This window comes from Scyliorhinus torazame, chromosome 4, assembly GCF_047496885.1.
Source record: "Scyliorhinus torazame isolate Kashiwa2021f chromosome 4, sScyTor2.1, whole genome shotgun sequence".
Lineage (NCBI taxonomy): Eukaryota > Metazoa > Chordata > Chondrichthyes > Carcharhiniformes > Scyliorhinidae > Scyliorhinus > Scyliorhinus torazame.
Genome location: NC_092710.1, coordinates 277,274,557 through 277,299,538, shown reverse-complemented (window position 1 = coordinate 277,299,538; position 24,982 = coordinate 277,274,557). Strand labels below are relative to the sequence as shown.

Sequence of the window (24,982 nt, the reverse complement as noted above, 5' to 3'; positions counted from 1 at the left end):
GTTCCACATTGTAACCAATCACTATTTGTTTGTGTGCCATTTGTCAATGTACTCTGGCAATTATTCTTTTTGTCTACTATGTACGTACTGTGTACGCTCCCTTTGCCACAGAAAAATACTTTTCACTGTACTTCGGTACATTTGACAATAAATATCAATCAATCAAATAGAGAGTATGAGGAGCTAGGCACTAAATTAAAAAGCAGAATCTCAAAGGTAATAATCTCTTGGTTATTACCTGAGCCATGTCCAAATTGGCAAAGGGAAAATTAACATGTGGTTCAAAGACGAGTGTGGTAGAAGTGGGTTCCAGTTCATGGTGCACTGGCACCAGTATTGGGGGAAATGGGATCTGCACCATTGGGATGGTCAACAGTTGAACTATGCTGGGACTGGTGTTTTGGAGAGCCACTTAACCAGGGTAGTAGAGAGGTTTTTAAACTAATTGTGGGGCAAGGGATCAAATCTGGGAAGATGTAAACCAGAAATTAGAGACCAAACAAGAGAGAAGGGTATTAACATGTGAAATCATAAACTGAATGTGCCAAAAAGGAATAAAGAGTTCAAATCTGACGACTAATACAGCAGTCAATGCCAGAGGTTGCAAACATAATAAAAGTACAAGACTAAGGTGTCTGTATCTGAATGCACCTAGCATTTTAAACAAAACAGATGAACTGATAGCACAAATTGAAATAAGTAAGTATGATCTCTTCGTCATTACAGAGATATGGCTGCAGGATGACAGATTGGGACCTGAATACTAACAGGTATGTGACCTTTATTAAGGACAACAAGCTACAGAAAGCCAGAGGGGTGGTTCTGCTAATTAATGATGCCCTTAGAACACGAGAGAGGGATGACCTCAGTTCAGGAAACCATGATGTAAATGGGTTGAGATAAGAAATGACAACGGCAAAACGTCCCTTGTGGGAGTGATGTACAGGGCCCTAATTATAAATTCATGGTCTGACAGAGTATAATGGAAAAGGTAATAGGAGCTTGTCAAAAAGGTATGGTGATAATCATGTCGTACTTTAATCTATATATAGATTGGAAAAATTAGATGGGCAAAGGTAACCTCGATAAGGAGCTCACGGAATATTTTCAGGATAGTTTCTTTGAATAAAACATATTCTGGAGCAGAGAGCAGGCTATGCTAGCTCCAGTATTGTACAATGAGAGGGCATCCCTGGATAGCAGCGATCATATGATTGAATTTTACATCCAGTTGAAGGAGAGAAGAGTGGGTCCAAATCCAGTATTTGAAACTTAAATACGGGCAAGTATATAGGAATGAAAGCAGAGCTAACTTAAGTGAAATGGTAAATGAGGTTAAGGGATTAGTCAATAGAGATGCAGGGGAAGACATTCATCAGGATCTTTCAAAATATTTGGGCTGGTTTAGCTCAGTGGGCTAGACAGCTGGGGCGTCATTCTCCGACCCCCGCCAGGTCGGAGAATGGCCGTTTGCCGCCGTGAATCCCGCCCCCGCCGAAGTCTCCGGTACCGGAGATTGGGCGGGGGCGGGAATCGGACCGCGCCGGTTGGCGGGACCCCCCGCTGGATTCTCCAGGCCGGATGGGTCGAAGTCCCGCCCAGAAATTGCCTGTCCTGCCGGCGTAAATCAAACCTGGTATTTACCGGCGGGACCAGGCGGCGTGGGCGGGCTCCGGGGTCCTGGGGGGGGGGGGGGGGGGGGGGGGCGATCTGCCGATCTGACCCTGGGGGGTGCCCCCACGGTGGCCTGGCCCGCGATCGGGGCCCACCGATCTGCGGGTGGGCCTGTGCCGTGGGGGCACTCTTTCCCTTCCGCCTCCGCCACGGCCTCCACCATGGCGGAGGCGGAAGAGACTCTCCCCACTGCGCATGCGTGGGAAACTGACAGCGGCCGCTGACGCTCCCGCGCATGCGCCGCATTTCCGCGCAAGCTGGCGGGGCAACAAATGCCATTTCCGCCAGCTGGCGGGGCGGAAATCCCTCCGGCGTCGGCCTAGCCCCTCAATGTTGGGGCTAGGCCGCCAAAGATGCGGAGCATTCCGCACCTTTCGGCCGGCGCAATGCCCGTCTGATTGGCGCAGTCTTTGGCGCCAGTCGGCGGACATCGCGCCGTTGGGGGAGAATTTCACCCCTGGTTTCTGATGCAGAACAAGGTGAGGAGCGCGGGTTAAATTCCTGTACCAACTCACCCGAACAGGTGCCGGAATGTGGCGACTAGGGGTTTTTCACAGTAACTTCATACTTGTGACAATAAAAGATTATTCTTATTAATACACAGATACATTCCAACGAGGAAGAAAATGTAATAAGTCCACGGAGGGAGAAGTCTCGTCACCAGAATTCCTTTTATTTACAAACCCAACAGCTGAACAACCATGACCATTCAGTCTGCTGTCTACACCGGGAGTGCAGAGGATCTGACACTCCCTGTTATATACACAGAAAGGGGTTCCCTGATTGGGCCACTAATCAGGGAACACGTATTTTAATTGGCCAATCTCAAAGGCCTGGCCTAAGTCATTACACTCCCCCCCCCCCCCCCCCCCCCCCCCAAGTCCAAGGAGCTCCCATGGTCCTTGTGACTCACGGGTCTCCTGCTTTGTTTTTATGCCGGGTCCGGCTCCTCCACTTCGGCCTCTGACGTAGGGGGGTATAACGGCTAGGCGCCATCCACGGTGTCCATATCCGAGTCCGATGTCTTCACCACTGGCGTCGGAGGGGCGTGAATAGTTTATCGGGGAGGACTCTCCACGGTCCTTGGTATGCTGGTCTGAGTCAGCTCCAGGGCAGGAAACGAATCGGGAGGCCTGCAACTGGTCCAGGTGTTTCTTTATTACATGTTTTCCCACACGTATCTCAAACGACACAGGTCTTGTCCTGGCCTTGACTGTTCCTGCTACCCATGTGGGGCCATTCGCATAATTTCTGACCCATACATTTTCACCTATGTTCAACTGCCTTTCTCGGCGAGTGTTGTCGTGGCCCCTGCATTGGGCCTCTTGCTGTCGCTCTATTCTGCCACCTAAATTCGGGAATAGTAAACTCAGCCGGGTTCAGAGTCGTCTGCCCATGAGTAGCTCCACCGGTGCTATTCCCGTTTGGCGTGTGGGTTTGTTCTGTAGTCAAATAGCTAGCGCGACAGTTTGGTGTCCAATGATGCTGCTGTTTCTTCAACCCGGCTTTTAAGGTCTGGATGGCTCTCTCTTCCAAACCATTCGATGCCGGGTGGCATGCTGCCGTCCTTATGTGCCGAATGCCATTCGACTTCATAAATTTTGTGAAGTCCTGGCTGGTGAAAACTGATCCATTACACGAAACTAACACCTCCGGGGTACCATGAGTTGCGAATGAGGTACGAGTTTTTCAATGGTAGTTGTTGAATTTGCAGAGTTCATTTTGTAGACATCCAGCCATTTGGAATGGGTGTCTACTATTATAAAAAACATTGAACCCACAAACAGGCCTGCAAAATCGACATGAAGTCGCGACCATGGTCTACCTGGCCATTCCCATGGGTGCAGCGGGACTGCCGGTGGCACCTTCTGCCCTTGTTGGCATTCTTGGCACTGACCTAACAATGCCGCTATGTCGGTGTCCAGGTCCGGCCACCAGACATAGCTTCTAGCCAGCATCTTCATTTTTGAGACTCCAGGGTGCCCATGATGTAGTTCAGCCAGTATAGCTTGACGGCCTTGACATGGAACCATTACTCGAGTCTCCCATAGCAGGATCCCGTCTTCCACGGTGATCTGCGCTCTTCTGCTCCAGTAAGGGTGGAATTCCGCCTGGACCGGTCTTTCCACCTCCCGAGTTAGCAAGGGTCCCTTTGGGTCCATAAATGAATGTTTTGTGCGGCCACAGGAAGGGTGTCCAGGAAATGTAACGTCATTACCGTTTCCTCTATTTTGGGTACTAATGGCGGGGCGTCCGATAATGGCAGCCTGCTTAGTGCATCGGCATTTGCCCCCAGATTCCTGGCCGATGCTCCAGTTGATACTGGTACGCCGCCAATAGTAGGGCCCAGCGTTGGATCCGGGCCGAAGCTATTGGTGGTATTGCTTTGTCTCCTTTCAACAAACCCAGCAATGGCTTGTGGCCTGTAATTATAGTGAATTTCCACCCGTACAAGTACTGGTGAAATTTCCTCACCGCGAAGATCCCAGCCAGTCCTTCCTTTTCGATTTGGGCGTACTTTCGTTCTGCTGCCAGCGTCCAGGAAGCAAACGCTATAGGTCGTTCCTGTCCGTTTTGCCCTCCGATTGCCAAAACTGCACCAACGCCATATGGAGACGCGACACACGTGAGCACGAACTCTTTCCTGGGTCGTAGTGTGCCAAGACGTTCTCTGAGGAAAGCTGTTCTTTTATCTTCTTGAACGCTGTCTTGGCGGGCGGACCACTCCCAGGCATGCCCCTTTTTTAGTAAATGTTGTAGGGGGTCCAAGATGGAAGCTCTGTTCTGTATGAACTTTCCATAATATGTCACCAGTCCTAAAAAAGATCGTAACTCCTGGATTGTGGTGGGGGCCGGGGCATCTTCAATCGCCCTCTCCCGATCCTCCAAAGGGTGTAGCCCTGATTTGTCAACCTTGTACCCCAGATACGTTACTTGAGGTGCTACGAAAACACATTTCTCCATCTATAGGCGCACACCTGCTGCTGAAAACCTCCTAAGGACTTCCTCCAGGTTTTGCAGGTGTGATGCCTTTGTTTTTCCTGTAATGTGGACATCGTCCAGGTAAATGGCAACTTGTGGTAGCCTTTGCAATATATTCTCCATTGTCCTCTGGAATATCGCACAAGCTGACGATATCTTGAAGGGTAATCTTGTATACTGAAAAAGGCCCTTCAGGATGTTTACCGTTGAGAATCTTGGGGATTCTTCGTCCAGCTTCAGCTGTAGATATGCGTGGCTCATATCCAGCTTTGAGAACAGGAGTCCTCCAGACAGGTTTGCATACAAATCCTCAATCCGGGGAATTGGGTATTTGTGCAGTTGTGAGTAGCAGTTAATCATTTGTTTGAAATGTCCACAAAGGCGGACCGAGCCGTCCGGCTTAAGGGTAGGCACCACGGGTGCCACCCACTCCGCAAACTGGACCGGTTTTATTATTCCCTCACGCTCCAATCGTTTTAATTCGATATCGACTTTCTGCCTTAATGCGAAGGGTACTGGTCGGGCCTTGGAGAATTTTGGGACTGCCTCTTGGTCTAAATGCAACGTCGCCTTTACTCCCTTTATTGTTCTGAGCCCTTCTCTTAAAACCTCTGGGTATTTGCATAGGAGTTCGCTCAGGCGGCCATTTTCCAGCTGGAAAATGTTTACCCAATCCAGCTGGATCTCTTTTAGCCAATTTTGTCCCAATAAGCTTGGCTCCACACCTTTCACTACCATTAAAGGCAGCTAACCAGTTGCTCTCCATAAGCCACAGTTACATGTGTTATGCTCAACACTCTCAGTGGTTCCTCTGTGTATGTCCTCAGTTTTGCCGTGATCATGATTAGGAATAAGGGTTGGAGTCCAGTGCGAATTTTATTGAATACTGTTTCCCCTATCACTGATACGGCTGCTCCGGTGTTGACTTCCATCAGTGTGGGACGTCCATTCAACCTTATGGATAATTTAATGGGTTTTTATTTCACCATCGTTACACAATTTTGTTGTTCTTCGTCGGAGGTAGGTGGGGCTTCTAGGGTATGCATTCTCCTGTACCCCAGCCTACGTGACCTTCTCCAAGATGATGGCAACAACTACAATATTTTGCCGGGCGAAAGGCTGCAAGGGCTGCCGTCTGTCTGGACCTAATGTTCCGTTGCTTAGGAGGGCTTCTGCGAATGGGCCTGGTTAACTTAGTATCCGCGTTGTTCCTGAGGGTGGCTATGCAGTTGTCTATTCCCCAGCGGTAGTCCCTTAACTCAGTTTCACTGGTATGGGTGTCTACCTCTATCGGAGTACCCTGTAACTCATGCACTCCGCTTGCCGCTTTTTCTAAGGACAAAGCCAGCTGCAATCCTTGTTTGCAATCCAGCTCGGCCTCTGCTAACAGACGTTTTTATATTGCTAAATTATTTATTCCACATACCAAATGGTCTCGGAGCATCTCATTTAGCGTCAGGCCAAATTCGCAAGCCTCTGCTAATCGTCTTAATCTTGTTAAAAAGTTTGTAACTGACTCCCCAGTGTCTCGGAATGCTGAGTAAAAACGGTACCTTCGCAGGATCAGAGGTGGCTTAGGGTCACAGTACTCCTTTACTGACGATTATTCGTCAATTCCTGGAAAGTCTTTGTGTCCGGTGCCTCCGGAAAAGTGAGACTGCGCATAATGGCAAAGGCTGCTGGCCCACACCCGGTCAGCAGAATGACCCCTTGCTTTTCACCAGAATTATATTGTTTGCTCTAAAGAAGACTTCATCCGCTCTACATATTGGGCCAGTCTTCCATTGCAGGGTCAAAACAGTCCAACTTTCTGAATAAAGGCATTTTGCCTGTCAGTGGCTTACCCTCAATATGCGGCAGCTGCTGACGAGCAGGTTTCTTCTGGTCGTTCCGTTTTCCTCGTCGCCACTGTAATAAGTCCACAGTCCAGTCACCAGAATTCCTTTTATTTACAAACCCAACAGCTGAACAACCATGACCATTCAGTCTGCTGTCTACACCGGGAGTGCAGAGGATCTGACACGCCCTGTTATATACACAGAAAGGGGTTCCTTGATTGGGCCACTAATCGGGGAACTCGTATTCTAATTGGCCAATCTCAAAGGCCTGGCCTAAGTCATTACAGAAAAATTCCAAAGGAATGACCACCATCCATTGTTAAGATAAAGCATATAATTGCGCGAAGAAAGTGGCAGAACTAAAGATTGGACAGAATATAAAAAACAACAATGAATACAAATAAGATTACTCATGAGGAAAAAAATTATAGTACACAAAAGAGCTAGCTAGAAATAAAGACAGATCAGAGTTTCTAAAGATACTTATATAAGAGTTAACAAAGTTGTTGTTGAGGTGGCACAGTGGTTAGCACTACTGCCTCACAGCGCCAGGGATCCGGGTTCACGGACAGGCTGGGCTTGTATTTGTTGAGTTTTGAAGAGTAAGAGGCAACTTGATTGAAACACACAAGATCCTGAGAGGTCTTGACAGGGCAAATGTGGAAAGGATGTTTCCTCATGTGGGAGATTTTCGAACTTAGGGTCACTGTTTAAAATCAAGGGGTCGTTAATTTAAGACGGAGATAAGAAGAATTTTTTTTCTCTGAGGGTCATGAGTCTTTGGAACTCTTTTCCTCAAAAGGGAAGGCAGTGGAAGCAGAGTCTCAATATTTTCAAGGCAGTGGTGAATAGGTTCTTGATGGTAAGTGGGTGAAATATTATTAGGAGTAGGTGGGAGGTTAGTCAGACCGGCATGATCTTAGTGATTCGTGGAGTAGACTTGAAGAGCCAAGTGGCCCACTCCTGCTCCTAACTCATATGCCCACAGTCATACATTCACAACTTAAACTTGGACACCACTTGCAAGGTAGGCAAGATTAAGGTTCATGGACTTCTTAAAGGCAAATATTAGGAAATATGAAATGTCCACCACAGACTGGGAGAACGAAATATCTGGAGAGCGATCTTTGAACAGCAAAGAATACAGCCAGCTAAGGACAAAATGCAAGCCTGAAAGTCACACAATTCATCCTTGCCCACACTGTGGAAAGCCATATGGGTCTGCAGTCCGGCTCCACCGTCACGTTAGAACACATAACAGACGATATGCAAGAAACAGCCATCTTCGATAATGAAGGGAAACCAACAACAATGAGATCCACAGATCCAGTCTGGACTTGTAACATTTAATTAATGTCCACGGAAACAAGAAATTAATATCCATGAAAACTATCTTTCATTATTCACCATATTAATATATTGCATAATTTTCAACCCACTGTCTCAAACAACAATTTTTCAAGTCTTTCATAACTATGACCTCTCACAGGTCTAATTAATCTCTTCATGCTTCAAATGCCTTTCTTAAAATAGGGTACAATATTCCCTATAATGGCCTAACGACCCACTCGTACCTCCTTGTGTTTGTTTTCAATACTCTGAATCACTTTTGTTTTTTAAAACAGCTTCTTCTGTCTGCACTCACACAGTTAATACATTGGCAGTGCAATGGGCTGGATGACCTCCTTTTGTTACTGTTATTTCAGAATATTCTTCAAAGCTGCCCTTTGCCACCCTCTCCCTAAATATTAGTGGTCTATCTTTTTTTTAAATAAATAATTTTTATCAAAGGTTTTCATAAAATATCAATAACAAAATGAGAAAGAAAAAAGAACCCAACAGGGTTAAGTACAAAACACAATCTAAAAAAAGCAACCCCCCAAACCCCTCCCACCCTGTACATAAATAATAAATTAACATTATCACCCCGACTTAACACAACAGCTGTATACACCCCCTCAGACACTCCAGTGTAAATAACACAATGGGGTTTCCTATTGAATCCACCCCACACCACCAGGAAGCCGGCGGCAGGGGTGCACCATCGACGGGACCTTGTGAACTGACGGAAGGTCTCGCCCAAGGTGTTTGATTAGGACAAATCCGTAGTTGTCACAGACCCAACCATTAAATGGAGTTGGTAAGTCAAAGTTCAGGGGTTTGGCACATTTAAGGCTATTGAGAGCACACAGGCAAGTTAATGGAAATGGAAGGGAGTACCCAGACAGAAAGAGAAAGAAGCCAGATATGTTAATTGAAAGTATGTAAGAAGGAAGAGGAAATATGTTGTTCTTTTCATTATTTCTTGAAAACATTTTTACTCAACGCAGCATGCTGCCATTAAGGAAAATGTGTTGATTGCGATTACAGTAAAAATGAGTATAGAACTCAATCTGTTCACATGTCCATGTATTATTTTACATTTTAATGTAGTTGTTTTATTTTAATGTGGCAAAAGATTGAATCACATGAGGTCAGGGGTGAACTAGCTGGATGGATTCAGAACTGGCTTGGTCTTAGAAGACAGAGGGTAGCAGTGGAAGGGCGTTTTTCCGAATGGAGGTCTGTAACTAGTAGTGTTCCGCAGGGATCAGTACTGGGACCTTTGCTCTTTGTAATATATATATATATAAATGACTTGGAAGAAAATGTAGCAGGTCTGATTAGCAAGTTTGCAGACGATACGAAGATTGCAGGAGTTGAGGATAGCGATGAAGATTGTCAGACAATACAACAGAATATAGATAGGCTGCAAAATTGGGCAGAGAAATGGCAGATGTAATTTAACCCGGACAAATACAAGGTGATGCATTTTGGTAGATCCAATTCAGGTGGGAGCTACAAAATAAATGGCAGAACCATCAGGAGCACAAAGACATGGAGAGATCTCGGGGTGCAGGTCCACAGATCCTTAAAAGTGGCAGCACAGGTGGAAATGGTGGTAAAGAAAGCATATGGCATGCTTGCCTTCATAGGACGGGGTATCGAGTATAAAACTCAAAAATAATGTTCCCGTTATAAAGTTGGTTAGGCCAGATTTGGAATACTGTGATCAATTCTGGTCACCGCACTACCAGAAGGACGTGGAGGCTTTGGAGAGAGTACAGAAAACGTTTGCCAGGATGCTGCCTGGTATGGAGGGTAATAGTTAGGACAGATTGAATAAACTGGGGTTGTTCTTCCTAGAGAGGCGGGGGCTGAGGAGCGACTTGACAGAAGTTTATAAAATTATGAGGGGTATAGATAGGGTGAATAGTTGGAGGTTTTTTCCCAGGGAGGAAATGACTATTACAAGGGGGAACAAGTTCAAGGTGTGGGGGGAAAGGTTCAGTGGAGATGTGCGGGGGAAGTTTTTATACACAGAGGGTGGTGGTGGTCTGGAATGCACTGCCGAGTGAGGTGGTTGAGGCAGATACGTTAGAGACCTTTACGACTTATCTGGATAGACACATGAACAGACGGCGTATAGAAGGATACAGGTTGTTGGTCTAGATAGGACATGTGATCGGCGCAGGCTTGGAGGGCCTTTTAATGTGCTGTATTGTTCTTTGTTCTTTGAAAGGAATGTAGCATATTGCAATGTCTGAACATTTGCGATATTGCCCTCTCTGTTAGAGAGATATCAATAAGGTTAGTTAACTCATGGCCTTTTTATATTTATTAATTATGTGGGACATGGGCATTACTGGCTAGGCCAGCATTGTTATTGTCCATCCCGAATTGCCCGCGAGAAGGCGGTGGTGGCCCACATTCTTGAACCACTGCAGTCCATGTGGTGTAGGTACACCCACAGTGCTGTTAGGGGTGCGGGCGTTGCAGGACTGTGACCCAGCAACTGTGCAGGCTGCCTGCAGTTGAGCCTGTTAATGTGTTCTCATTGCAATAAGAACATAGCCAGCTTCCAGAGGCAGACTCCAGCACGTCCTTGCCAAACTATCATGAAAATAGCATGGGCGGACACTGCCAAAATTGCAACATCACAAAATGGCTTGACTCACGATTCCAGCCTCCAAGAAGAAAATCCAGCTCCTCGTCGGTATAGCTCAGTGAGTCAACACCTCCACTCAGCTGAAGCACCAGGGGAGCTCTAGACTTATTTGTGAACTAGCGAATCCATCAAATCTTAAAGTTGAATCAGTTCCAATAGGACAGTAACGTATTGTGTAGGGGAAGTTAAATCAACTAACCATCTTCTCAGTAAATTAAATATAATCTTATTTCATGCCATGCAAATGCTTTCATGTTTACTTGCGTCATAAAACTTTTTACCAGTACTGAACATGCTGCATCTAATTCAACCTTACGTCTTTGAGAATCAGGTGGGGAGATGGGGATCAGGTGGTGAAAGTGGGAGAAGAAACAAATTTCACTTGAGCACTAGCCAATCCTATATCAATAATACCCTACCCAGTTTAACATCTGAACTTACAGTGATGACCTACCGAGACGATTCACCAGAACAAATGGTTATATTGTCCGCGTGGGTCTAACCCCCATAACCCAAAAAGATGTGCAGGGTAGGTGAATTGGCCACGGTAAATTGCCCATTAATTGGAAAAAAAGAACTGGGTATCTAAATTTATGGGTTAAAAGAACAAATGATTATAAAGACTACAACAAAAAGAAAACAAAGAGCTTACAAAAGAAAGGCATACTTTAATGGAATAGACTCTACTTCTGCATGTTATTTAACCATTGCATAACACCCCTGTATGCAGCAGCTAATGAGAGTAGTTCCACTGGCAGCTACTGGCCTTCAGGTAGCATGTCGCCTGCAGTTCTATCTACAACTCTAAAGCTTGTCCCTCACTGAAATCTTCAATCTCTGACAACCTGAAGCACTAATCTAGCAGACTATCTGAACATTTAAGAGCACTATTAGTCTCCTAGTCAGCAAGTGTTAAATTCATATCCTATGAATGTCACTTTGTTTAAAGCATGTCTACGAAGCAGCAAAAGGTCAAGCATTTTCTCAAGAAAACCTTGAATGTGTAACTGGCTGAATAAAATCTGTGTGTGTGGGGTGGGGGGGTAGTGGCGGTGTTTGAATACAGTCTCGGGCAGTTCTTGATACTTCGCTGAGAGAGGAATATTCTTTATCTGCTCACTGTTCTACAATTCTAGGATTTGTGCAATTGATTTCACCTTCAAGCTTGATAATATTTCTCCCAGATCAAAAGTACCTTTTCAAATTATAGATTAGTCCATAAAATAAATATTAGTATATTCTAATTTATCACATCCTTATGAACAAACACAAAATTATCATTTTTCAAAATAATAATTCTTTATGAAGAACATTGGGCATCATTTAGCTCAGTCATCTAGATAGCTTGAATGTGATGCAGAATGACATCAATGACATGAAATGAAAATCGCTTATTGTCACAAGTAGGCTTCAATGAAGTTACTGTGAAAAGCCCCTAGTCGCCACATTCCGGCGCCTGTTCGGGGAGGTTGTTACGGGAATTGAACCGTGCTGCTGGCCTGCCTTGGTCTGCTTTCAAAGCCAGCGATTTAGCCCTGTGAGCGCAGGTTCAATCCCTGTACCCTGGCTGTTGTAGGCCTTGGAGGCTTGTCTCCTTGCCTTGACCCAGGGTCGCACCCCTCAAGCCATATATAACTAATTGACTGTTTTTACAGAGAGATGCCTTTTGTGAACTATGACTAATTAACTATAAAGAACATGCTACAGGCTTCAATAGGGGGTTTGGTAGAATTGATCATCTATTTAGCAGCCATAGGCAGAAAAGCAAGTACTTAACTGGTGTGCAAAACAGCACACTCGTTACATCCTATTTTTTTTTTTTTAAAGTATTTTATATTGTACAATGAGAAAGGTGACAAGATATATCCTACATTTTGTTGCGTTTGTTGATTTGGGGTTTTGCTTTGAAAAGATGAAAATAACAGCAGGTCTAGAAATATATTACACCATTTTCCATTCTTCGGCAGTATTTGACATTTTAAAAATCATCATCACTTCAAATCCATTCAAGCCTTGCAACACAAACATGACAATTTCAATCATTCGTCACCTGCACACCCTGGATTGCAAGCCCAAACTGACTACTTCAAAAGATACATCCGGATAAAACCTTGTTATCTTTCCGCACCAACTCTTGGTCAGAAAGTTAATAAGAAACAACAAAACCTGAGAAAATTATTTTCCAGAATGGACTAATTTTTTGTTTTACAAGTTAGGCAGAAACATATACAAAGAACAAATAACAATACAGCACAGGAACAGGCCCTTCAGCCCTCCACGTGTCCTATCTAGACCAACCGCCTGTATCCTTCTATACGCCGTCTGTTCATGTGCCTATCCAGATAAGTCTTAAAGGTCTCTAACGTATCTGCCTCAACCACCTCACTCGGCAGTGCATCCAGCCCACCACCACTCTCTGTGTAAAAAAACTCCCCCCCCCCCCCCCCCACCCCCCACCCACCCCGCACATCTCCACTGAACCTTCCTCCCCCTCACCTTGAACTTGTGCCCCCTTGTAATTGTCATTTCCACCCTGTGAAAAAGCCTCCAACTGTTCGCCCTATCTATACCCCTCATAATTTTATAAACTTCTACCAGGTCACTCCTCAGTCTCCGTCTCTCCAGGGAGAACAATCCCAGTTTATTCAATCTCTCCTTATAGCTAATACCCTCCATACCAGGCCATTATTTCTGGAAATAATGTACATATTACATTGCAGGCAAGTAAACTTGTGCAGAAACAATCTTTATTTAGCTTATTTCATTACACACATTTGTGTTAATCCAAATATGTGGACAGAAAAATGGCAATGTACAAAATACATGACAGGAACCTTTTGCTAGCATTACACAAACTACAATAAAAAGGTTACTCAGTCAATTGTGCCTGTGCACGTGTCATCTCTTCAATAAGACGCCCAAGTCTAATCCTTTTAGACTCCTTTTTAAATACTCATCTATTCTACGAAGCTCTTCAGAGAATTTTTATTTTAAAAATGGATTGCTTATTATATAAATATTTTTGAGAGTCTTTCTTTATGTAAAATAGGCCAATAATTCTATATTTCCATCAGAATGAGCCTAACCTAAAGCCATCCAACCTCGATGAAATTCCCTTTCCCCAGCCCATCAAATATATGCAGAACCGATTGTAAACCATAAAATGAACATTTCTCCATTTGCATCCTCGTTTCCTTCGGGCAATAATTTGTGAAAGCAAAAGAAACACCACAAAATCCTCCCAGCACGGAAAATGGAAGCAAAAATAAAACTCCAGCAAGCATCTGGCAACTTTATTCGGAACTGCAGCAGTGTATCTGAGAGCACTAACAGCCTGATTCAATTCCAAATCCTCAAAGGTATTTCATTAATATTATGCTTTACATGCAGAAGCAACGATAACCACAAGCAGTCATAACCAGTGCTTTGTATTTTTAAATCAACAGAATAAAATGTTGCATCATTGGTGTCTTCTAAGGGCAGCACGGTAGCAAAGTGGATAGCACAGTTGCTTCACAGCTCCAGGGTCCCAGGTTCGATTCTCGGCTTGGGTCACTGTCTGTGCAGAGTCTGAACGTTCTCCCCATGCCAGTGTGGATTTTCTCTGGGTGCTCCGGTTTCCTCCCACAGTTCAAAGATGTGCCGGTTAGGTGGACTGGCCATGATAAATTGCCCTTCGTGTCCAAAAAAGGTTAGCTGGGGTTACTGGGTTGTGGGGAATAGATGGAGGCGTGGGCTTGAGTAGGGTGCTCTTACCAAAAGCCAGTGCAGACTTGATGGGCCGAATGGCCTCCTTCTGCACTGTAAATTCTATGATCCTATGATTCTTTTTCTTTCGGGGGTGGTGGACGTCACTGGCAAGTCCAGCATTTGTTGCCCACCCCTAACTGCTCTTGAAATGAGTGGTTTTCTCAGCCATTTCAGAGGGTAGTTGAGAGTCTTAGAAACATATATGGAAACACACGTAGAAAATAGAAGCAGGAGGCCATTCGGCCCTACTAGCCTGCTCCGCCATTCATTATAATCATAGCTGATCATCAAGCTCAATACCCTGATCCCGCCTTCCCCCCATATCCCTTGATCTCTTTAGCCTCAAGAGCTAAATCTAATTCCTTCTTGAAATTACACAACGTTTTGGCCTGAACTACTTTTTGCAGCAGTGAGTTACACAGATTCATCATTCTCTGGATGAAGAAATTTCTCCTCACCTCAGTTCTAAAAGGCTTGCCCCTTATCCTCAAACTAGAACCCCTAGTTCTGGACTCCTCCACCATTGGGAACATTCTTTATGAATCTACCATAACTAATCCTGTTAGAATTTTATGAAATCCCTCCTCAGTCTTTGAAACTTCAATGAATATAATCCTAACCGATTTAGTCTCTCCTAATATGACAGTCCCGCCATCCCAGGAATCAGCCTGGTAAACCTTCGCTGCACTCCGTCCATAGCAAGAACATCCTTCCTCAGATAAGGACACCAAAACTACATACAATATTCAAGGTGAGGCCTCACCAATGCCCTATACAATCGTAGTAAAACATCTCTATTCCTATACTCAAATCCTCTCGCTATGAAGGCCAACATACCATTTGCCTTTTTTACTGCCTGCACCTGCGCGCTTACTTTCAGCGACTGATGCACGAGGACACCAAGGTCTCGCTGAGTATGCATCTCTCTCAATTTACACCTATTCAAATAATAATCTGCCTTCCTATTTTTATTACCAAAGCTGATAACCTCACATTTATCCACGTTTTACTGCATCTGCCATGCATATGCCCACTCACTCAGCCTACCCAAATCCCGCTGAAGCATCTCTGCATCCTCCGCACAGTTCACCTTCCCACCCACAAGGACAGTGACCAGCGTTGGGATTGAACCTGGGACTCGGCACCGTGAGGCAGCAATGCTAACCACTGCACCACCGTACTGCCACCAACCAGCATTCTATCCATATCAAGATACTACCTGCAATCCCAGGCCCTTTAACTTTACGTAGTAGTCAAACTATATTGCTTTGGGTCTGGAGTCATGTGTAGGCCAGGCCCAGTGGGAATGGCAGATTCCTTTCCCTAAAGGAAATTAGTTTAAGAATGCATGCTTATGCTCTTACTTCCTATAACCTGATTCTAATTTTTTTATAGCACTGAATAGTTTTTACTTTAATTATTTTTCCCCAAAAGTATGTCATGGAGCACAACTGTTACTCTTTAATAAAAAAACAAATCTTAGTGTCTAATCTACAGCTCTTCTATGAGAAAAAGACCACCACTGCAAGTTAACGGGAAACTTTAAACTTGGCAGCATTAAAACAAATGCTTAAAACAATATTTAACTTTGCAAGATGGGGAAAATGTGTAAAATATTCCAACGTGGAAACGTTTTTTTAAAAACTCACAGTAAATATTCTCCTCCCTGTTCGATCAAAAGTAACACAGTAAACAGATGAGAGGTGTCCCAGAATTCTCTTGTGCATCTTCATATGTAGATATACAGCAGTAGGAACAAGCTGACTGAGTCGTAGGCTCCCGGTAAGCTGCCGTGCCCGAATAGTGTCCACTGCAAATAAGAAGAAAGTTTATGATATGCAAGTTTTAAAAATAATGCACGCTGTAAAGCAGAAAACAAAATAACTATCATGGTGCATTTAACAATTATAGATGGCTCCAGTTAAGCATGTTAAGTTGATGGAAAATTTACAACGCAAAGAAACCATTCCCGCCCTTAAGGAGTGCACATCAAATTGAAGTGCAAAATTCAAGCTTTATGTTTTAAGTTCAGCTTAAATAAGCTCCTGTGATAAAATAGAACCCCCACACCACTGAGATTAAAGCAGTGTTCTTTGTGTGGTCTCTGCAGGAACATCAATATTGAGATTTTTTTTTTAAGATTCAAACAACATGACAAGAATGAAAGAATCCGGGAATCTACTCTTAAACCTGTCTATTAATATCCTATAGCACTGCAACAGCAAACATTTCAGGGAGCTACAGGCTTACAGTCATTTCCAGTGATGTTACCATTTCACAATTCATTGCAAAATAGTAACAACAATGATGTAGATAACTGCATCATCAGTTTGACTCACAACTACAAGACCTTTGACTTGAATCAATTGTGAGTAACATGCACATTCTGGCATGCTGTATAGGATAAGAATTCCTTGCCTCAGTAGAATTTTCTGTTGTAATAAATGAGAGAGAGGGAAGTAATTGGAGTACAAAGAGGCAAGAAAGTCCTGGGAATTATGAATGAACATATGTAAGATACAAAATTAGAATTTGATGATAGTGTCAGTAAAGTTGTCATAGTCCCAGGTGACCATCAGCTGCTTTCCCCTTTGAGGGGAGAGCTGACTGGTGGTGGTTTAACCTGAGGGTCACCACACCTCAGGCGAGGGGCAAGGTTGAGAAGGCGGGCCTTCAGGAATAACCTCAACCGGTATGGGAATTAAACCCGCGCTGCTGGCCTCGTTCTGCATCACAAACCAGCTGTCCAACCAACTGAGCTAAACATTAGTGACAGTATGCCAACAACTGTGCACCATACATGTACTAGTTTAGCTCAGTTGGCTGGACAGCTGGTTTGTGATGCAGAACAAGACCAACAGCGTGGGTTCAATTCCCGTACCGGCTGAGGTTATTCATGAAGGCCCTGCCTTCTCAACCTTGCCCCTCGCCTGAGGTTTGGTGATCCTCAGGTTAAACCACCGCAGATCAGTTTTCCCCCTTCCCCCGAAAGGGAAAGGCAGCCTTGACCATCTGGGACAATGGCGACTTTACTTTATGTATGTATTTCATTATATGGTTTTATTTAAACATTTTGTTTTGTTCAAAGTTTCCCCTCAAGAATGCAAATCTTTACTTTGGAAGGGTCAGTGTTAACATTTCAACTATTCTCAGCAGCTTTTCTTTTAAAAGAATTTTCTTTATTTCAAAAAAAACATGTTAAACTTCATACATTGTTGGTGTCCTTATTTTCCCATTTGTGAAATTTGTTCTCACTATAAAGAAATACATCTGGGACTTAAAAACCTTGGGCAACAAGAACCTTCAGGGAGTAGGAGGTGTATATAATAGGTATAATAAATTGGAGTTATCTTACAGTCATCGCTTCCGAGTGGTCGCTTGCCTGGGACTTTACACTGTGGATATTTGTGTACAAACTATCAACATTGCTCTTTTGTCTTCACTCAGATAGTTGAAGAGTTGAATTAATTAAGCAGATGATCTTCCATGTAGATATGAATACAGGGTAATGCATCTTGATCAATAAGTCCTTATATAAGTCCTTGTTTGAAGGTCCATCAGCAAATGCAGAAAAGAAAAAGAATCCAAATGCAATTGTTGCTAATTCCCTGAAAACCTGCCATCTGAACATGAAAGTTGTACTGCCGACACATTCTGGAATATATATGTCAGTAATATGTTACCTTAAATATCTCTGCAATATTCTTTGTAGTTATGGGCATACTACAAACAACTCTAGCATCATTCCTTCACTGTTGCTAGGTCAAAAACCTGGAACAACATCTACTTTGTAACAACAATGTGGGTGGACCGTCACCAGATGTCGTGCAGTGGTTCAAGAAGGCAGCTCACCATCTCAAGGGCATTTATGGATGGGCAACAAGTGCTGGCTTAGACAATAATGCTCACATCCCATGAAAGGATAAGCAAAAGTTTGCATATACAGCATTGCTACCAATTCATTCACCTCCCCCACCACTGCAGCTACAGTTCATAGTATCTTATGTTGACAGCACATGCCGTTTTGACTCCCCTATGACCACATGGACAAGAGCAGCAGCATCACAAATACTGCATTAGAACCACATTCTTAATCCCTGCTGGTCATAAGCTCAAAGTTCCCTACTCTACAACATTATAGAAGCAAGTACATCACAACAGCACAATGCCTCTCCACAATTAGGTATGGCCATTAAATATGGGCTTGCTTGCACTGCCACTTTCAAAGAGCAGATATGAAAATGGTAGACGTCAAATACATGGAATAGCCACGGAAATCAACAAGGGCGAGTCTGGCACTTTGGGCTTTAAGTTCTGAGATGCACAGGGATAATTCTGTTTTCATTGGGGATTGAAGATAGTTTTATTTTTGCATTGAATGTAAGCATTGCTAACATGGGCAGCCTAATTGTGTACAAGGTGGTGGTGATGAGCTGCCTTCTTGAGCTACTGCAGTTCATCTCATGTAGGGACACTCAGTGCTGTTAAGGGAGGGATTTCCAGGGCGACACGGTGGCACAGTGGTTAGCACTGCTGCCTCATGTCGCCGAGGACCCAGGTTCGACCCCGGCCCCAGGTCACTGTCCATGTGGAGTTTGCACATTCTCCATATCTGTGTGGGTCTCACCCCACAACCCGGGAAGATCACGTTCCGAAATCTTGTCGCCGCAAATCCTGTTTTTGGCCACTCGTGATATTTAGCGGCCATGAGGGATTTGCACACGCAGAGCTGATGGGCCTCCTAAATTGCACCCTATATCCAGAAAGCTTGATGGATGCGTTTCCTTCACCTCACGTGAACTACATTCAACTTTGTACAAAGATGTACAGGGTAGGTGGATTGGCCACACTAAATTGCTCTTTAATTAATAATATATATTTTTTTAATGAAGAAGTGATCGCAATAGCATTAGGTTTAGAGTAGGTGTGGAAAAGAGCAGGAACAATTAAACATAAAACCATTCGCATGAAGGAGGACTAATTTCAGTGAATTGAAAGGGCATTGGAATCAAAAATTGTCATGTAAAACAGAAAATGATCAAATCAAGGCCATCAAAATGGAAATTATTTATTTACAAAGTTGAATATAGTTCACATGAGGTGAAGGAAATGCATCCATCAAGCTTTCTGGATATAGGGTGCAATTTAGCAGGCCATTAGCTGCGGGTGCAAATCCCATCATGGCCGCTAAATACAGCAAGAGGCCAAAAACAGTGGCCGGGATTCTCCAATCCTGTGGCCAAGTTCCGACGCCGGCATGAAAAGCAGCGCCAACCACTCTGGCATCAACAGTCCGCAATAATGAGGAATGCTCGTCTTTCTAGGGCGCTAGGTCGGCGTCGGAGTGGTCCCCGCAGCTCCAGCCGGCACGAGTTCGCGCATGCGAGCTGCGGCCAGCGTGATTCCGCACATGCGCATGGGTTCCCGTCTCCGCTCTGGCCCCCGGGCAATGTGGTGGAGCCCTACAGGGGCCCAGCGCGGAGGAACATAGGCCCCCACGGAACCAGCCCACCCGCCGATCGATAGACCCGATCACGGGCCAGGCCACCGTGGAGGATCCCGCGGGGTCGGATCCCCCCTCCCCCTTCCAGGACAGCCCCCGCAGAACTTCCAGGTCCCGCCGTGTGGGGCCTGAGTAACCCACACTGGCGGGACTCGGCCAAACGCGGCGGCCACTCGGCACATCGGGGCCCGGAAAATCGGCGGGGGGGCCGCGACTGGCACGGTGGTGATCCCGCGGGCTCCCGCGAATCGGCGCTAGAGAATAGGTAAGCCGGCGTCGGGGCGCGATTCTCGCGTCCCATCCGGGGATTCTCCGACCCGGTGCGGGGTCCGAGAATCCCGGGCAGGATTTGCCCCGATGTTCGGAACGCGATCGTCCCGGGCCCTCCCAATGATGCAATCAGGTTCACGCAAAGGAAGTGCGCTAACATGATTAAGATGAATTCGAATCCATTAGCATCTACTTAGCAGGGTTAACGTTGCATCTTCTTAGAACAAACATAGAACATACAGTGCAGGAGGTCATTCGGCCAATCGAATCTGCGCCAACCCACTTAAGCCCTCACTTCAAGGTGATAGACTAGCAATTTAAATATTTTAATAAGGTAAGCGGCCAACTCTGATTTAACCCGCTTTGCAGGCTTTGTGTGGATTGGCAGGTTTCCCAGACCTCTGGAAACCCAGCAGCTCAAGTGAGTCAAGGGCAACCTTGGGGAGAAATCCACAGCATTGCTTGTTGGGCAAAAGCATAAATCTTTCCCCCCAACACACCACAGCACCACCAAATTTTCCTGGGTCAGATTCACCTACTCCAGTAAAAGCCCATTGTGTTAGGTATCAGACACCGATGGTGAGGGATGGTGTAGAAGGGAGGGGTTTAGATTTTTGGATCATTGGGATCAGTTTTGGAAAAGGAGAAAGCTGTGTAGAAACAATTGGCTTCATCTGAGCCGAAATGGACCCAATCTCCTGGCTCAATGAGTAAATCGTGTAGTGGGGGTGGATTTGAACTTGTAAGACAGGGGGGTGGGTTGACTAATGGGCCTAGTTTTAGAATTACCAGAGGGCAAAAGAGAGATGAGAATTAGGAAAAAGGAAGTGAGAGAAGGCTCGAGTGTTGACAGTGAACAAAGAAATGGTCGCCTTCCAAATGGCAAGAACGAGATAAAGGCAGGGTTAAATTGTATGTATGTAAATGCGCAGAATATAGTGAACAAAATTTGGGAATTGGAAGCAGAAATTGCTCCAGGGGCATATGACATAGTAGCATTGACAGAAACGTGACTCAAGCCAGCACAGGACTGGATATTTATCATCCCAGGTTATAAAGTAGGAACAGGATGGGTAAAAAGGGAGGAGGTGTAGTCCAAGATAGTATCACAGCTCTTGAACAAGATGCAGTTCATGAATTAGAATCTATATGGTTCAAGCTGAGAAATAGGAAGGAAGCGGAAATCTTGTTTGGTATTTATTATGGACGTCCAAATAGTGAGGAGGAAGTGAAAGAGAGCATTTGTAGGCAGTATGCACACAAATATTTGAAGGTGGTAGGACAAAGCGAGAAGGCTGTTAAAGAAAAGCATACACAATGTTTGACTTTGCAAACAGAGGGGCAAAATGCACAAAGGCAAGCAGGTTTTAACCTGCAATTCAAGCTGATGACTTGTCAACTAATGTTTCCTCCTTCCTTTCACTGTTCTGTGTTATCGCCTGCAACTAAAATCTTAAGGGCATTGGTCCACATGACTGTCTGCACCACCTGTAAAAAAATGCATGCAAGCTTGTCTGCACTGCTAAATCACAGAAAATAATAATAATAATCGCTTATTGTCACAAGTAGGCTTCAATGAAGTTACTGCGAAAAGCCCCTAGTCGCCAATTTCCAGCGCCTGTTCGGGGAGGCCGGTACGGGAATTGAAAGGCATTGTTCTGCATTACAAGCCAGCTGTTTAGCCCACTGTGCTAAACCAGCCCCGAAGGACGGCATATGCAAAGTGATCAGCTGAAGATAACACCTGATAAGATATGAGAACATTAAAATTTAATAATTAAAGTACATTTTTAAGATGATAGAATATAGTGCCTCATCACACTCAGGATATCCCAGAAGGTGTCTAATTAATTAGATTTGAAATGCCATTTTGGACAAATGCAACAAAAACAGCAGTATTCTATGAACAGAGGTAAATGATCAGTTACATGTTTTTGTTTGTTAGCTCGGTTGCGAGGTGGTCAAGTGAAATGTTGACCAGGTCATCGAGAAAAGGCAGATGAGTCCTTGGTTTTGACACCACCAACAGGGAAACACTATTGCCAGTATTGCACTAGAGTGTCAGTCTGTATATCGGCAGCTAAATAAACCTAATCCTCAAATGTTTTTTTCTTGACTTTAATAAAAACGAAGGAAACCTGAATTGCAGTTTAAAATGTTTGTGCATGCATATAACGGCGGCAAGAATGAATAGGTTTTTTGGGATGGAGGACAGGTGCCCGAGGTGTGCGAGGGGTCTGGCGAATCATGCCCATATGTTTTGGGCATGCCCGGCGCTTAAAGGATTCTGGCAGGGGTGATGTCTAGGCTTTTGGACGCTCGGGTGAAATTGCTACCGCCCAGCGGTAGCAATATTTGGGGTGGCGGAGGATCCGGGAGTGCAGGAAGCGAAAGAGGCCGAGGTACTGGCCTTTGCCTCCCTGGTAGCCCGGAGACGGACCCTGTTAATGTGGAGGGACTTGAAACCCCCGAGTGTGGAGCCCTGGTTAGCGACATGGCGGGGTTCCTCAGCCTGGAGCGAATAAAGTTTGCCTTGAGAGCGTCCTTGATGGGGTTCGCCTGGCAGTGGCAACTTTTCCTTGACTTTCTAGGGGAGCAGTAAGTGTCAGCAGAAGCTGCATCCTGGGGGGAAGGGGGGGGGGGGGGGGGTACTGTTGATATAATGTGAGTTGGGCATGGAGAGAAAACCCTCCTTGTTCTGTTTTAAAAAAATGTTTTCTATTGTATAAGTAGTTTCATTGTAAGCTTTGGGCTATGTTTAATGTTATGTTTTATTACTATTTGTATTTCTATTTTTGTTATGTAAAAACGCTCATTGGAAAAACTTTAATAAAACATTTATTAAAATGTTTGTGCAGTGCAGCCCAGTTTGCATTTGACAGTCAGTAGTTGCACAGTTAATCTGGTTTTAAGATGAATCAAGTGACACTGTCTGCTGACAACAATGGCTCACTGCAAAAATGCAGTTTGAACATTCTCAAACCAACAACAAACAATTATTTGTATTTATAAAGCCCCATTAATTAAATAAAATGTTCCAAAATACTTCACAGGAATGTTTTCGAAACAAAGTTTGACACTATGGGCTACATAAGGATATATTAGAGCAGATATCCAAAAGGTTGTTCAAAGATGTAGTTTTAAAGAAAGTCATAAAAGAGAGAGGTAGGGAAATAGTGAGGCTAAGGGACAGAATCCCAGAACTTGGGTCCTTAGCAGCTGGAGGCAATCCGGGATGCTCAAGATGTCAGAGCTGCAGGAGCACAGGTATCTCAGAGGATTGTGGTGCTGGAGGAGATTAGATAGATAGGGACAGATCAATTCACAGCACAGTGCTGTCACTTTGGGTGGCATGGTAGCACAGTGGTTAGCACTGTTGTTTCACAGCACCAGGGTCCCAGGTTCGATTCCCAGCTTGGGTCACTGTCTGTGCGGAGTCTGCACGTTCTCCCCGTGTCTGCGTGGGTTTCCTCCGGGTGCTCTGGTTTCCTCCCCCAAGTCCCGAAAGACGTGCTGTTAGGTGAATTGGACATTATGAATTCTCCCTCTGTGTACCCAAACAGGTGCCGGAATGTGGCGACTTGAGGCTTTCCACGGTAACTTCATTGCAGTGTTAATGTAAGCCTACTTGTGATAATAAAGATTATTAATATTAATTTAGCAATTCCACTCAGGAAGCCATCAGTACAGCTGCTGTAGGAAACGCAAATGTCAGACTGGGACAGTAGAGGGTGCCGTTCTGAAGTCAGGGTTACGGCATACAGCTAAACACAGAATTTTACTTTGTATTTGCTATTCATCTTCTGGCCTGAAGGGAAGTAATATAACGTGCTTAAAATGAGAAAGCATTCCACTCTGCAGCAGTAACATTCCTTACATGGATGAGTAGAAACTTACTAAATAAAAAGAGGGAGTTCAAAGCTGTTCTCTTTGTGCTGCCTCTCACAATGAGCTACAAACAAAGTTCACCTTGAAACAGCCAACAGTCCAAATTTTGTAAGGAAAATTAAACGGCGATATAGATCAAAAGCAAAATCCTCAGAACAGTTTGTGAAATATTTGTGCTACCTTATTGACACACAAACCTTTTCAGCTCAAAAAAGTTTCATTTTAGTATGTTGTTGACATTTGTTTGAAGAACTGATCAGCTTTTCAAGAATTTTCTCAGCTCAGTTCCCTTAACAATCTAATATGCTTCTGCATGAGGAACTCTTTAAAAAAAAAAATTGTCTCCACTTCACTTCTTTAGTGCTTCAACATCACACAACATCAACTAAAGGTAGACACACAGCCCACTTAGAATTTCTGCCAGAGTCAATCTAAATGTGAAGTCATGTGAATGCAGTTCAGGGCAGCACGGTAGCACTGTGGCTTCACAGCGTCAGGGTCCCAGGTTCAATTCCCTGCTGGGTCACTGTCTGTGCAAAGTCTGCACATTCTCCCCGTGTGTGCGTGGATTTCCTCGGGGTGCTCCGGTTTCCTCCCACAGTCCAAAGACGTGCAGGTTAGGTGGATAGGCCATGATAAATTGCCCTTTGTGTCCAAAAAGGTTAGGAGGGGTTATTGGGTTCTGGGGATAGGGTGGAAGTGAGGGCTTAATGTGGGTGGGTGCAGACTCGATGGGCCGAATGGCCTCCTTCTACACTGTATGTTCTATGTTCTAGTTCAGGATGAGTCTCTCCCCAATTTTACCTCCTGTGTCAAGTAGTAGCAGTCACCCAAGGTGGAAATAACGCACATGGTCACAAACAGTGGGTGACCAAAGCAGGATTTTAAAAAAACGTTTCCTACTCACAAACTCACCAAAGAAAAACACATACGTGGCATCTAAACAATCTACAGAATCCTGACATATTAGTATCATAATTGTGTATCAGTAGGATAAGGATGAAAACAACGGGTTTTGTTTACCGGGGAAAAGCAGAGACCCGTTTTGAGCGCGTTTAGTCGTGTGTTTCTCGGCGCCATGACCCAGAA

General features: G+C 44.6%; 1 protein-coding gene across 3 annotated transcripts in view; it reads right to left on the bottom strand.

Moving 5' to 3' along the window:
* The window catches only part of phip (pleckstrin homology domain interacting protein), a 323,766-nt gene that overhangs the window by 244,784 nt on the left and 54,000 nt on the right, over window positions 1-24,982 (bottom strand). For all 3 annotated transcript variants that reach the window (XM_072499823.1, XM_072499824.1, XM_072499825.1), the window contains exon 7: window positions 15,882-16,042. In XM_072499823.1, coding sequence (XP_072355924.1) covers window positions 15,882-16,042 — 161 coding nt within the window. The remainder of the gene's footprint in view (window positions 1-15,881; window positions 16,043-24,982) is intronic.